General features: G+C 36.3%; 3 protein-coding genes across 4 annotated transcripts in view; 1 reads left to right on the top strand and 2 right to left on the bottom strand.

Annotated features, from left to right (window-relative positions):
- LOC113227920 (sperm-associated antigen 6-like) overlaps positions 1–5,407 on the bottom strand; it is an 11,823-nt gene extending 6,416 nt beyond the window's left edge. The window contains exons 1-7 of one of the 2 annotated variants that reach the window (XM_026461018.1): positions 5,318–5,407; positions 4,497–4,601; positions 3,712–3,869; positions 2,920–2,966; positions 2,765–2,849; positions 2,538–2,672; positions 2,046–2,159 (exon numbers count right to left, since the gene is read on the bottom strand). In XM_026461018.1, the coding sequence (XP_026316803.1) occupies positions 2,046–2,159; positions 2,538–2,672; positions 2,765–2,849; positions 2,920–2,966; positions 3,712–3,869; positions 4,497–4,601; positions 5,318–5,357 (684 nt within the window). In that variant the 5' untranslated portion in view covers positions 5,358–5,407. The remainder of the gene's footprint in view (positions 1–2,045; positions 2,160–2,537; positions 2,673–2,764; positions 2,850–2,919; positions 2,967–3,711; positions 3,870–4,496; positions 4,602–5,317) is intronic. The other variant, XM_026461019.1, reaches the window with a different exon arrangement.
- Positions 5,408–5,656: 249 nt separating this feature from the next.
- LOC113227924 lies at positions 5,657–7,088 on the top strand. Its single transcript, XM_026461022.1, has 2 exons — positions 5,657–6,137; positions 6,536–7,088. Exons 1-2 carry the CDS (start codon positions 6,030–6,032, stop codon positions 6,818–6,820), a joined length of 393 nt encoding a protein of 130 aa, XP_026316807.1. The 5' UTR covers positions 5,657–6,029; the 3' UTR covers positions 6,821–7,088.
- A 103-nt stretch (positions 7,089–7,191) lies between these two features.
- LOC113227922 (coiled-coil domain-containing protein 93) lies at positions 7,192–13,843 on the bottom strand. The gene is made up of 10 exons (XM_026461021.1): positions 13,760–13,843; positions 13,484–13,692; positions 13,099–13,366; positions 12,645–12,806; positions 12,390–12,437; positions 12,009–12,307; positions 11,814–11,933; positions 11,492–11,721; positions 11,055–11,175; positions 7,192–7,548 (listed from the first exon to the last, which is right to left on the bottom strand). The coding sequence occupies exons 1-10, from the start codon at positions 13,841–13,843 to the stop codon at positions 7,317–7,319; spliced, it is 1,773 nt and encodes a 590-aa protein (XP_026316806.1). The 3' UTR covers positions 7,192–7,316.
- Positions 13,844–14,251: the final 408 nt, after the last annotated feature.

A 14,251-nucleotide genomic window follows, 5' to 3' on the forward strand; every position in this document is an offset into this window, starting at 1 on the left:
AACCATAACAATCAGAAACCTTGCATAGAGATCCCGCACTTTATGTCTAGCCCTACATTTGTGTATGTCGTATCTATTACTAATCTATTAAAATGTGCTCAAGTAACCATAACAATCAGAAACTATGTTTCGTTAAGAAAACTGTTTGCCAGGCTGCACGGTCGCATTTATCGTTTGATAATATTATTGTTACCGACAAGTAGTCTTAAAATAAGAAGAATATTATTGCAGTCCATATCGATCGTGAATCAAAGCGCAAATACGACTCAGTTTGGAACGATTTCGAATGCAATTTTTATTTTATGTATTTTGAAATACACTTCCGGACACATAATTCGAGCCACCACGCATTTTCAATATTATGTGCTCTAAGCTTAAACTATGTTTAATTGATCAAAAACTATTATGCAATTTTGAAACTAGTATACTCAACATCATTTCCATAAGTCCTTGTTGGGAATTTGGATTTGCAAAACCGAGGGAAAACTTTTTCTTCGATGATAACACTATTTTTGTATTCCAGCCCTTTAAGACAAAAATGCGAGGTGGCTCGAATTATGTGTCCGAGAGTATATATTCAAATAACATACTTATTATATTTCTAAAAGTTTTCAATACAAAAACTTCAAGTATGGGACGGACAAGTCGTGCGTCTGGTGTTAAGCGACACGCCTGTCCATAACAGTTGTAATGCCACTCAGAGCTTTAAATCACAAAGACGTGCAGCTTGATTTTGATTGCCTCTCCCGATCGGAAACTGTGTCTCTTCCGAGTCGGGGCGCATAATTGCGAATCACAACTGGCCAGTCGGAAACTTTGGACATAACAAATCGGAACAATAGTTGATTTAACTCACAAATTACAAAGATATACTTATCTAGTAGGAATCAGGTTCATCTTCTCGCTCGGAAACCCATCTATCTGATTTCAAGACTCGGATGGGCTACCCGATCGGAACGATTCTGACTTAAATTAAAATCAGCCTGCTAAAGGGCACTGCTACTACGCCTGTCACCCAGGGACATAAATAGACAAGTCCCATGTGCCTATAATTTCACCAGCACCCTGACCCATCAAAACCGCAACGTAAGAGCCCAGTTATACGAGAACAAATTTTTCGCGCGGCCGCTGGGCGGCGACCGCCCAGTTACCACGCCTTCGTGTACATTAATTGCGAATTTGAATTTTATTTATTATGCAACAACATTTAAACTCCTCTCAAGAACATTGCCGCGCGGCCGCCGCGCGTTCGTCGCGCGGGCCCCCGCGGAGACCAAATTCAAGCCAGGCTAGCCCGCGTGCCCGGAACGCTCCTTTAAATTAAAACGTAAAAGCTAAACAAATAAAGCGTATTTTGCCTTGACAGTTAGAAGCACGCGGTCGCTGCGCGGCGGCAACACGGATTCCGCTCTTCGACTGCGCGGCGGCCGCGCGGGGTGAGCGCGATGAAATTCGTGTCGAATAAATGCGCCCTAACGCTCACAATACTGCTTAGCGGTAGAAATAGGTCAGGTGGCAGTACTAACCTGGATGAACTCTTTCACAAGGAGCTCTACCTACTGCTATTGATATACATAATATTATCTTCTAATCACTTAGCGTAAGAGAAGCGTTTCATGGTTAAAAATTAAAAGTATTTGAGCTTTTGTAACCTTAACCCTAGGAAGACGACCTTAGCTAGTTACTATATTAGTTATTTGATAATCTCTACAAAAAATAATTAATTAATTAATTATTATCCAAAATTGGATCAAATTTCTATAGAGCACAACACATGAATTTATTTTTATACATTCCTGCTGAAAAGTTAGTGTTTTCTACTAAAATATTTACCGTTGTATTTTGATATAGCCGCTCATGAAACACAGGGTTTGGATTTGGATGTAAATGATCAGTAGGTACTCTCGCAAATATCCTAAGCAAACAACCTTACGACAACGCTATGATCGATATATTTTTTGCAAACATGTAGACGAGTGGCAAGTTTTTGCGTATTATCAAATATGTACCACTTTTTGTCCAGTCAGGTGTCATTAACATCAAACCTTTAATTTAGGATCTTGATTCTCCAATCCTCGCACCAAATGACATATCGCGCCGGCATCTACAACAGCCTCTGGCTTATGTTGCGCTAAGTCCACTAAAGCCCCGGCGGCAATCTAATAAAGATAAAAAATGTAAAATGTTTCTTTACTTAGGTAAGTAAGTATATTATTGACTTTGAAGCCCGGTGACTTACGCTCAATTTATATTGCGGCGGAACGGAATAGAAGCTTCTTGTAACGATAACAATATCGTACAAACGTACATAGCATAATGAACTATATTTATTTACTTATAACGTACAAACTAGATACGAGCCAAAATCTTATAATATAAAAATTCGGTTCCATTCCGTTCCGCCGCAATATAAATTGAGCCGAAGTTAGTTCTACTTATTTTCATATATGTATATAACCCATACTAATAGATACCTGTATCTACAATATGGGGGTACTAAGAATCCACGGATACCGCCGTTCTAGTTAATTTCTCACCTGTTTCAAACTCATCTCAGGTTCTTGGAAGGCTAAGATGAGCAGTGGCAATGTTCCAGCGTCTATTACCAGTCCAGATAGATGTTCACTATGCTTTCCAGTGTAACCCAGAGCCCATGCTGCATTTTCCTTCACCTAATAATTTGAACATAACGTAATAAATAAGTAGATTGTAATGAAACAAAATGTATACCTTATAAATACGCTATGAACATAAGTAGATATACCTGAGTGTCAAAGTCTTCCAGGCAAGACACTATGTGTTCCAAAGCACCTAAGCGCACTAATGCAGACGCCAATTCTTCGTTGTGCCTAGGCAGACGTAATAATCAGTTTATCGCATTGGTTACAAAATTAAGACAATCGACAAGTTAGCACTTACTTGGCAACCGCTCTCAATAAATACAATGCCGATCTTTTGTAGTACACCTGCCGAACAAATTGTTACTTAATTTATTATTTCTCATCTTATCTGAGTGTTTATCATTGATCTGGAATTGTGGGAGTTAATTTACCTATATATGAACGTTTTCTTAGTATGGACATACCCAATTCGTATAAAATTTCTTTTTTTACTTTTATTATCTAAACAATCTACAATGTATGTTATAAAAGCTAGGCTCATATTTATTTTTTAAATGGCTAAAGTATTTAAATGCGTAAGTACCTATAGAAACATAATTACATATTATTTTTTGAGACAATAATTTGTAGCCAATATTTAATAGGAAATAGTAATTTTGTCACATATTTCTATAAATAATGTTCGCATTCAAATATTAATGAAATCCAAGAAGTCCCGGGTTTTGTGGAAGGGAATGTCCACATTTTTTCTTTAGTTTAGCTAAATTACTTCCTGAATTCCGATCACTGGGTTTATAAATTTAAAGTCCAGAGAGTATAACATATGGTGTGACATTGTAATCTTAGGTACAGTCAAGAACACATCAAGCTTCACACTTTGGATCGTTCTTATTGCAAGCGCTTAGACGTGAAGTTAAGTATACCTACTACACGTGCAATTTTGATAATAATTGTGTCAAAATACTGTTATATTTCTAATTTCTCCTGGAGTGAACGCAACGCAAATGGTAGCCATAGTCAACGTTTTAATAATAGTTAGATGAATTTAGTTCATTAGTAATTTAAATAACGAATCATATTTTGGTCTTACATTGTATTTGTGAAGGTTTTCGAGCGTAATGGTAACCATGCCGCCATTAAGAAGATGCCTAGCAACGCCCTCATCGTGTTCGCCCAGTCTCGCTGCTGCAACTAGCGCGCATTGTCTTACTGTTGTACATGGGTCCGACAAGAGCGGTCGAAGGAAATCTAATTCGTTAAAATAAAATATTATAAATATCTGGAAACGTTTGTTCATATTTATAGGACGAACTAACTACATAAGTGCATAGCTATGCAGATGGATATTTAAAAATACATATAACTTTAGATATTAAACGTCTAAGTTAGCAAGGAATAACAAACTTATGCCGTGGCGTGGTAGCCCAATTAGTTTGATAAGTGTGATTACACCATTTGTAAACTGTAATGTAAAATTACATATAATTATTAAGTATATAGTTTATTAGATAACTAGGTTTCGTTTGGGATGTATTAGTAGCAGATGATGTTTCAGTAGCAGTATAGCTCCTTGTGAAAGAGTTCGTCTAGGGAATACCTTACTTATTTCTGCCGCCAAGCAATAATGTCAGCATTACTGTGTTCCGGTTTTGAAGGGTAAGGGTGCTGGTGAAATTACAGGCACATGGGACTTGTCAACTTATGTCTCAGGGTGACGGACGCAATGGTAGTGCCCCTCAGATCTTTGCAATTTAAAGCTCTGAGTGGCACTGTAACTGTTATGGACAGGCGTGTAGCTTACCATCAAGCGCACGACTCGTTCGCCCTTCACTTGACGTTATAAAAAAATATATCATTTAAAAAACTTGTACTGACCCAAGACTCCAGCACTCTCAAGGCATTTGACGTTGGTAGACCTCGTGGCTAACTCAGCCATTGTCTGCACGAACACCAACCGAGCCTTTTGGTAAGTTTCAAACACTACAAATAATACAAGATATTTTCCAGTAACAGATACCATTAGGGGATTTTAAGAGTCTATACTACCTCAAATGGCTTTAGTTGATTGAAGATATACACTGGTTACTACTACACGGTGTGTAAAGAAGATTCCTAAAAGTTTTCACCATGAAAAAACACTAACTTATTTCGAAATTTTTCAAGACAACCCCTGTATTCAATAGGTACCTACTTTAAATACCAATGATTTTTTTTTAAATATTAACTGAACTAAAAAGAACACGTATAGTAAAGAATACGATGCCTATACATTTTTCAAATGGCTTTAATTTCGTTTGTAAAATATAAATTCTGAAATAAAGCCACTGTCCCTGTCGCTCGACCCAAGCAAAATGAACCGTATTAGTACGGGAAAGTTTTTAACTCGAGCAGTAGTATAGAATCTTAAAGCAAATTTCTGTATCATGCACGATCGGTCTTACGCGTCGTATTCCAGAACTCTACTCAAGTCAGAACTTGAGTACAGTAAAATCATACTCAAGTCCCTGCCATTAGGATCGTATTTCCAGTGCTTGTGTTGCCATTGCAGTCCTGACTTGAGCATTGAATAGGGTTCTAGAATACGACCCTTAGATTCAAATTTACAGGATCCCTAAGACACGTGCGTAAAGCGGATAAAATGTGCCTACATCTGCTTTCAATATTAAGCAAAGCACTAATTGATAAGTGACATGTACCTAGTTGAATATTCCTAGGACTGCTCATAGAATGACTCATGGTGAAGCAAGTAAGTGATTTCTGAACAAAACACAAATAAATTATTTTTGCTTGTTTACTATGTATGAAACTATCGGATTTGTCACAGCCACGGCTGACATTGGCAGCTAGATTGTCAATTATTTATATTCATTTTTATTTCTTGAGGTTTTGACCTGTGTTTTTTGTAGTCAACCTCAGTTGTGGTTTACTTACCAACCAAGACTAAATTTTAAACAATTAATTACATATAACTTAGGTCCGAACTTAAACAATTTCTAAGTATTTCCAGGGTGTTGTTTGTCCTATCTATTTAGGTCTGCAATTAAAAACCCCTCACGGATAAATGCATTGTTTAACCGTCTGCGGCCGTCGCCAGCGCACGCCGACCGAGAGCATCCACCCGTGAAGGCCAAGTGAGCACCCGACGTCACTGCACTAACACATCAACATCGCATCCGTACACGTGTCTACGTATACATTGGCCGGCGAACCACGTTTCATACGGCTGCTTACCTGGCAAAGTTCACTCACACGAGTGTGCTACCTGCCGCGCCGACTCGCCGAGTCTCAGTTCCGTTTGATTACACAATACAGGGAACAACTCGCGACCGTAATTAAAATGAACACCGTGCTTCGGTGATTACACACTCCGCATGATCACAGTAGGACAGTGCTAGTGCTAACATAATCATGCCGTACATAATGGTAATGGGTAGCCTCAGCGCTCCTCATCTTTCGAAGGATGACGGTGCGACCGTGTACGGGCTAAATAGCGAGGAACGTGCGACTTTAGTGAGGGTAATTATGTACACAATAGTGTTTATTTTCAGTGACGTGTTACAGTGAGCAGGTCTCAATATTTAAAATACGAAACGATGCCTTTATTAATTTAAAGCGCTTAACATCTTTGCATTCCAAGGTGTGCAAACGTAAAAATATATTTATTTGCCTTGACTAAAGAAGACAAGACTAAAAACGGCTTACAAATTTACTTAGTACTAGGTGTAACGGGCTGGCGTCCGCAACTTGACGCCAAGGCGCTTATTTAGCGTGTTTACAACAAAATTTCAATTAATATGTTACCATGTTACACTATCTTAAGATACTTACTAATTTTGTTTATTTCCATTACAGTTCTAAAATCATTGCATTGTTTATGTGCCCCTGCATTTCAACTTATATAGCAATGTTTTCAGGAGCTGAATTCCTCGTTTAAAATGGTAGTTGCGGTGACTTCCGACGCTGAAAGGACTGTGAAGGTGACACAGAAGGGCCTAACTCTCGTGGTAGTGAATCGTCTACACGGGCTACTGGGTTACGATGTGGTGTCACATGCAATGGCTATGACCAATGCAAATCGAGAACTTATTTCCTTCTCCATGTACAAGAAGTCGAATTCCAGTTCACATGGCCACAGCCACAGCCATAGCCACCTTAATTCGCATAGAAGTCACCCACACGGCAACGTAGTCACTCTTTGAGGGACAGTGAGTTGAGTAACATTACCATTCCGTAAGACGAGTGTACGATAAGGTCGTTAGGCCGTTCGTGCTATGTGTAAATGATGCTGGTTTTAAAAATTCAGAATTGTTGGTATTTTAGCCGAAAATGTCACTTTTACGATTTGTGAATGTTTATTATCTATTTTATATCTCCATGTTCCGATTATTTACGATTTCGAAATGATATGTGATACTGTCTATATTGTAACAGGGTAATGAAAGAATAAAAAAATGTTTAAAATTTCAATAAATTATTTTACTTTTTCTAATCAATCAAATGGCGAGTAATGAAAACATTATAAAAGCTATTTCAGTCTCAACAATAACTTTACGTAATAATTCGATAACATATTTTTATAATCCAAATATACAATAAATGCAGAGAAATCAACTATCGCCGGGGGCCTACACCAAAAAAATTATGTTGATTATGAATTATTTTATTGCACAATTTTCACTTCTACTCTCGAGGAGGTCAGCTTGGTATTTGACTGAATTTATGCCTGCCTTCAGCTAATTTCTTCAAAGCGGCAGCACATTGTCGCTGTATATCCATTAGTCGAGAATACTCCGCATGGAGAGCCGACTTCTGTTCCTTTTCCCTTAGAAATTTCTGTTCAACTTTTTTTACTGTTTGGTTAACCCATTCCACAATTGATTCAAATTGGTTCATAAACTCTTCCCTCTTTCTTGTTGATGACATTGCTCTAAAAGAAACATTTGTAATTTATGCACCAATTAACTAGGTTTCTGAATATACCTATTCGTATAGTATGGGCACATCGAGTATATATAGCATAGGAAATTTGTTCATTTGTTTTTTCAAACAAACCAACATTTCGGGCCCTTTACAGGTTTCATGGTCACGGTTAACCTGTCAACTTATAAGGGTCTTGAAACGTTGGCTTGTTTAAAAAAATTCGAAAACCTAAGAACTCGTTATAACTATAGCAGTCACAGTATAATAAATAGTAACAGCATGAACATAGTCATAAACTACGTAATGACCTGTATTATGCCTAACAGAGTGGCGAAATTAAATTTGTAGGCACTACCCAGAACACCCAGGCCAGGACGGATTCATAAGTTTATTTCGAAAATTGGCCTTACACGGTATTGACTGCGAGACCTCCTCATCTATCACGACAAGTGTGCTAGGGTCTTTTTTCATGATACAAAGTTCCGGGACGAACAAGTCGTGGGCGTCGAGGTAAGCGACAGACCAGTGCTTATGGACTGGTCTGATTTTATTTTCAATTTAAAGCTCTGATTGGCACTGCAACTGTTATCAGTTGCAGTGTCAATCAGAGCTTTAAATTGCAAAGATCTGCGGGGCACTGCCCGTCCCCAGAGATATGTTGACAAGTTCCATGTGCCGGTCATTTCACGTATTCGAATATATTATTGTGAAATATTAAATAATATTCAGGATATTAAGTAATAATCAGGGATCGAAATAGGTAGAGTTTTCTTACCTAAATTTCGAGAAACATAGACAGAAAATGGAGACTGCCTTACGACAATATTTTTAGGTCCTGGGTTGTTCGGGATTCGGAAAATCACTTATGTACATTAAAAATTGACGTAATTGGGGACAGGCAGGTATACTATATTTATCTTAACTTTGCGACACAGTGAGTCATCCTCATCATCAAAAATGCCAATCGAGAGATCCTATTGTCCTAATTAAATACTGTCATATCATATTTTGCCATAAATGTAACAGTTTAGTAGGAAAAAAAAATGTGTATTTTTTGTATGGGGCCATACTTTTAGTACCCCATCGTTACGAAGTTTTAGTCGATCCAGTTTTGGAATCAGTACAGTGATTATCTGAAGTAATAACAAAACATCAGTATGAATTCCAAACAGTAGTTTTAATTTCCTATTGAAAGAAATAAACACGAAAAACCAACCAATTTAGTTTTATATGTGAAGTAACAGACTTTAATTTAAAACAGTTTTAGTTTATATATTTTTTATTATACATATATTTATAGTATATATATTGTCAATTATTTGTTATCAATGTATTCAAAATTCAATAAATAATTCGTGATTTCTAAAATTCCGGGATGAAAACATTGTGATTATCATTCCGGTATATCAGAATGCGGTATTATCCACTCTACGTGTACTTCTCTTTGAAGTTTAGGTAAATGTACTCAATCTATTCCGATATTACAATCTACTATTGTTTATATGTCGCACCCTTTTTTATTTTAAAGAAGGCTGGCACAATGTGTTAAGCATGCAGAAGTTTCCTGATTATGACATGAAAATCGAGTCAGAAAGTTAAAACATATACCTAGAACACGAAGAGACGTTGCGATAGTTTTAGGATTCTGCAGGAACGTCCATAAAACAGAATGTTAGTAAAACAAATCTTATTAACTCTAACTAAATGTAAAATGTTGGCGGGAGATAGTCTTTTGTAAAGTGTATACTTAAAAAAAAATTAATGAATTTTATTGTAGGAATTTTCCTAAATACTCTGAAAAATTGGTGTTGCAACAACTCGTCGCAAAGTTAAGACAAATATAGTCTAACCTGCCTATCTCAAATAACGTCAATTTTTAATGTACTCAAGTGATTTCCCGAATCTCGAAAAAATCCAGGACCTAAAAAATATTCTCGTAAGGCAGTCTCCATTTTCTGTCTATGTTTCTCGAAAAAAGCCTACCTACTCCAATCACTGGTAATTAATGTATTAAACCAATAATCGTATTCATGAGCAATTTTTCCCATTTTCTGACACGTATAAGTAGTGAATAGGTAGGTTTGGACGTGCGTTTAATAATACGTCTGTAGTCATTCCAAGACTGGATCGACTCAGACTTTGTAACGACGGGGCACTAAAGGTATGGTCCTATACAAAAAATACACGTTTTATTTTTTCTTACTAAACTTACATTTATGGCAAAATGTGATATGATAACCCAATGTTCGAAATATCGCAGACCCGATCCGCTGTACGTAGCAAAGTTAAGATAAACATAGTGTACCTACCTGTCCCCGATCACGTCAATTTTTAATATTCTTAAGTGATATCCCGAATCCCGAAAAGGTATGGACCTAAAAATATTGTCGTAAAGCAATCTCCATTTTCTGTCTATGTTCTTCGAAAAAACACTACCTATTCCGATCCTTGGTAATAATTCATGATATTATTCTGGAATGTTTAAATAATGAAAATTGCCACCGAAATTAGGTAAGAAAAAAGTAACCTGAAAATTACCCACTAGCTACTTGGCAACAGAGGCTGCAGTTAAGGCCTTTATGTCAATGTATATTTCTTTCTAAAGCTGGCTTCCCAAGGAGCGTGATTTCACGGGCCGCACCGGGCGCCAACACTGGCACAAACGCGCCGTGGGAAGCGAGCTCGCGCCAACGCGCGCGCCCTGGGATTCTTCCCAGGGCGCGCGCGTTGTTAGTAGCACTAGTAAATAGTGACGCGCGTCTCGGGCGGCCAGAAGGAGACGGCGGAGACGCGCGTTACCGCCTGGCGCACGACTTTTTCGTCCCGTCCCTTGATATTATAAAGTATAAAAAATATAGAGTAAGCTCTTAACAAATACCCGAATACGCGCCGCCGCAGTCCATTCGAATCGGCGCGGTGCACTGGTCGGAATTGAAACCTTCATGTATGTAAGCTTAGGAATTTTTAAAAATTACATGCTGTTTTTCATTTTGCAACCTGTCAAACATTACTGAAAATGACATAAAACCGAACAGTTTAATTAAACCAATTTCACCGCTCACCGCGACGAAAAGTGGTCTTGAACATTTTAAATGTATGAAAACGAAAATGTATTTGAAAATATTATCTCATTACCGTTAAGCTGTGTAACGAGTTAAAACTTATTAGATATTGTTACTAGGTCGATAGTGGTGCCATATGATCTTTGACCTTTACCCCGCGCAACCCCTTTCAAAAGATATGGTTTAATAAAAAACGTAATATTAGTCAACTTTAATGCAATAAGTTAATGTATTTTTATAATTATAATAATAATAAAATAGATATTAGCTTAAGTTATAACATTCTTATATAATACATTTTTTAAGGCAATAATTATTCAATATTTTAAATTCCTATGTAAGCGAAGCTCTCAATTTCGACCAGTGTGCGGCGCGGCCCGTGGTAGAACGGGTCGTAGGAAGCCGCTTCTAAATGTGTTTGTATTTAATGTAATATAAAACTGGTACTTACTCTTCATAGTTATCCAAGATTGAATTAAGTAGGCTCAGTTCTTTTGAAGTGTAAAGCTTAACTTCGTAAAGTGTATTGTAAAATATGTAATACTGCTTTGTTTCTTTGTGTTTTGAGGCCACTGTAACAAAACTTTAATTCTACACCCATTCTATTCTTTCTAAATTATTTGAAATTTCAATTTAAAATTACGATAAATAAGCTAAGATCCTTGAAAATTGATGTTAGGATGGAGCTAGTTTTTGTATAAAAATAACAGACTACATGTTCTTGTTTGTTCAGACAAAACAACAGTGTTAAAATTGATTGGTTACAAGTAGCCTCATGCATATAAGAAATGTTATAAGCATGTTTACATGCGACCCTATAGAACAATACGTAAATGGGACCTTGTATTGAAAAAAATAAATGTATATGTACAACATAGGAAAATTTACCTTGATTATAAAGTTCAATAAATCTCTTCTCATATTGCAACAACTCTGCAGTGCCAGGAACTTCATCTATCGCGAGAGTATAGTGCAGAACCTCTCGGTTTACCTTGGCAAGTTCTAATCTCATGTTGGCAATAAAATTTTTTAGTTTTTCCTCTCGATCTTGGTACTCCTTTAGCTCGGCTGGTGTTAGTGGTATATCTTTGATTTTTGCATCTGGATCTTGGACTATTCTGTGGATATGATAATATGAAGTATTAAAGTTATGAAGTTTTTTAGGACTATTAAAAACGTAAAATACTCCACAACTGTTATGCATATTTACCCTAACTGCACTTCCAATTTTTTATATTCTTTCTCTCTATTTTGTATCAGCTGCAAAAGTTCATTTCTTTCTCTTGCTAGTTCTTTTAATGATTTATAAAATTCTTTTGCATCCTTATCACTGCAAAACAAACGAAAAACATAAGTCAGTTAACTTCTCTCAATGTTGATTTAGAGCATTGGCCAGGTTTCATACCTATACTCATGATTAGCAACTAATTTATAAGTTATATTTTTCAGTGTTTCAGTAACATGGTAGTATTGTTTTTTGGCACTGTCCATTCTGCTCTCATGATTCTTCTTTCTCTCCTCTACTCCCAATACCATAGATTCTATGGCTTTTGTCAATCTATCCACATCTTCAGAAAACTTTTGTTTCTCACTATCCTCTAGTTCTTTTGACAGTTCTCCTGTAAGTTCCGAATGCAGCACAGCATAATGGATTATTGTATCTGCTGAATCTACGTTAATATCTTGGGCTTTGATAATATCAGTCTGAAACATATAGAAATGGAATTGTGAACTGACGTTGCTATCAGAAAATTTAAAAAGATGACAAAGTGGAATAAATACTTACTTCTGTTGTGACCTCTGATGGATCTGCTAAGGTCTTCTCATAGTCATACTGCAATTAATTAAAAAATTGTCACATTTGAGAATATTACACAAACTTGGCAAGCACACTTCCACATGGAAAGTGTATATAAAATATGTAAATAAGCAACATTTGCTACATTATTTCAACAATTTATTTGTAGAGCACATTATATTTAGAATTAATACTTGAATTTTTTATTTCAATCAAAATATTGTAATAATTAGTATCACATACCAAGAAGTCAAGTCCCTCATCTTTCTTGGCATTGTCGGTGCTAGTAGAAACATGCATCAGCATCCGTTGGTCATATTCAGATAGAGCAGCGTTCACTTGCTCTAATTCATTTGATGGGAGGCCACCTTTCCTTTTTCTTACTCTGCAGGGTTTGTAAAGATTCTATAACAAATATGCATTCATACATTCTGACATCATTTTCATGACAAACCATAATGATACTAATTTGTGTAAGTCCCATAACAAAATACCAAATTGTCACAAAATAGATGACATAAATAAATAAGTTACCAAACAATTACAAAAACAAATATTTTGAAAGGGTTCCAAAAAGTACAACTCTAAAATAAGGATGCCTAAACTCTGTAAACACAGAGTTTATTATGAATATACTGGACATTTGTATTTACAAATGTCCAGTATATTCATTATAAAGTCATAGACAAATAAATACCTGTACAGCACACAAGTTCCTCAAAAGCTTTTCTTCCTGAATAAATGTTGTTCTGTCATATTCGAAAATATGATCCTTATCATATTGCATAATTGCAAATTTTCGCAGCTCATCCTCTTTAGCCTCCCTAAACTCACTCGAGTACTTTATAAGCCATTGAACTAACGGATGAATGTTAATAAAGTCCAAGCCTTGGATTTGATGGGGTTCTATGATAAATGGACATTTCATGCTTGGTAGAACCTTTACTATTTTCTCAGTGAGTGCACTGCAAACCATACAATGGAAATTAACATTATAATACTTTCAGAAAACACAAATGAAATACAAAATCATTGAAAATACGTGGAAAATACAATACATAAATAGAGTTCTTTGTATTTACATTTTCTTGCCAATAGTAAGATTCTCTTCGAACTGGAGGCTGACATCCACGTCGATATCGCAAAGTTCTATGCACCAAGTAAGGCCACCGACAATTTTATCGAATGCAGATAATCCTTGGAGCTGAGCGCGATAGTATCCCGCCGCAACCAGGGCATCCGATATTTCGTGCCATTTTACCAGCTGTTCCGCATCCTCCCTTACTTCCACCTAAATAAATAATAGTAAAATAAACAACAACACCAAATTCGACACATACCTCCCACAAGATCCATACCTCTTTTCCTTCATGATCCACCCCACTGTAAATGTTAATCAATGGCTTACTCCGTGTGAATATATTCTTTTGTTTCGCTGCCATGTCTGTCCTTACTTTATCACTATGTGCACTTAAAAAATAATATTATATTGATTTTCGGCAAACTACAAAAATTCCTGCGATATTTTCAATTTTGTTTTTTTTTAAATATGGCTTTGCGTAGAGCATTTAGCCAATGTTTAAAAAAAAGTTAGGGATACAAGGATATAGGAAAAACAGAAGGAACTGGACTGGACTGGAGGGTTTTATAAACTATGATAATACATAAATTTAATGCTATCAAAGATTGATATCATTTTTATATAGGGTTAATGTTTTATATATTTTAGGATTAATGTTATGTGATAAACAAATAATGGATGTAGGAAATGGTACTATTAGTGGTAATATTCAAGAGTTGGTTAAAAAATTCAGAGCACAGACTGCGGAGAAGATACTATGTATTCAGAG

This window comes from Hyposmocoma kahamanoa, unplaced genomic scaffold (assembly GCF_003589595.1).
Source record: "Hyposmocoma kahamanoa isolate Upper Pololo Valley unplaced genomic scaffold, ASM358959v1 220, whole genome shotgun sequence".
NCBI lineage: Eukaryota > Metazoa > Arthropoda > Insecta > Lepidoptera > Cosmopterigidae > Hyposmocoma > Hyposmocoma kahamanoa.

Excerpts from the sequence above, each read along its gene's own strand:
- LOC113227924 (XM_026461022.1), top strand. The coding sequence starts at position 6,030 with ATGCCGTACATAATGGTAATGGGTAGCCTCAGCGCTCCTCATCTTTCG. Across the intron at positions 6,138-6,535 it reads AACGTGCGACTTTAGTGAGG|GAGCTGAATTCCTCGTTTAA; the intron begins GTAATTATGTAC and ends CAATGTTTTCAG.
- LOC113227922 (XM_026461021.1), bottom strand. The coding sequence starts at position 13,843 with ATGGCAGCGAAACAAAAGAATATATTCACACGGAGTAAGCCATTGATT. Across the intron at positions 11,934-12,008 it reads GTTGCTAATCATGAGTATAG|TGATAAGGATGCAAAAGAAT; the intron begins GTATGAAACCTG and ends TTTGTTTTGCAG. Across the intron at positions 7,549-11,054 it reads ATCTTGGATAACTATGAAGA|AGCAATGTCATCAACAAGAA; the intron begins GTAAGTACCAGT and ends TGTTTCTTTTAG.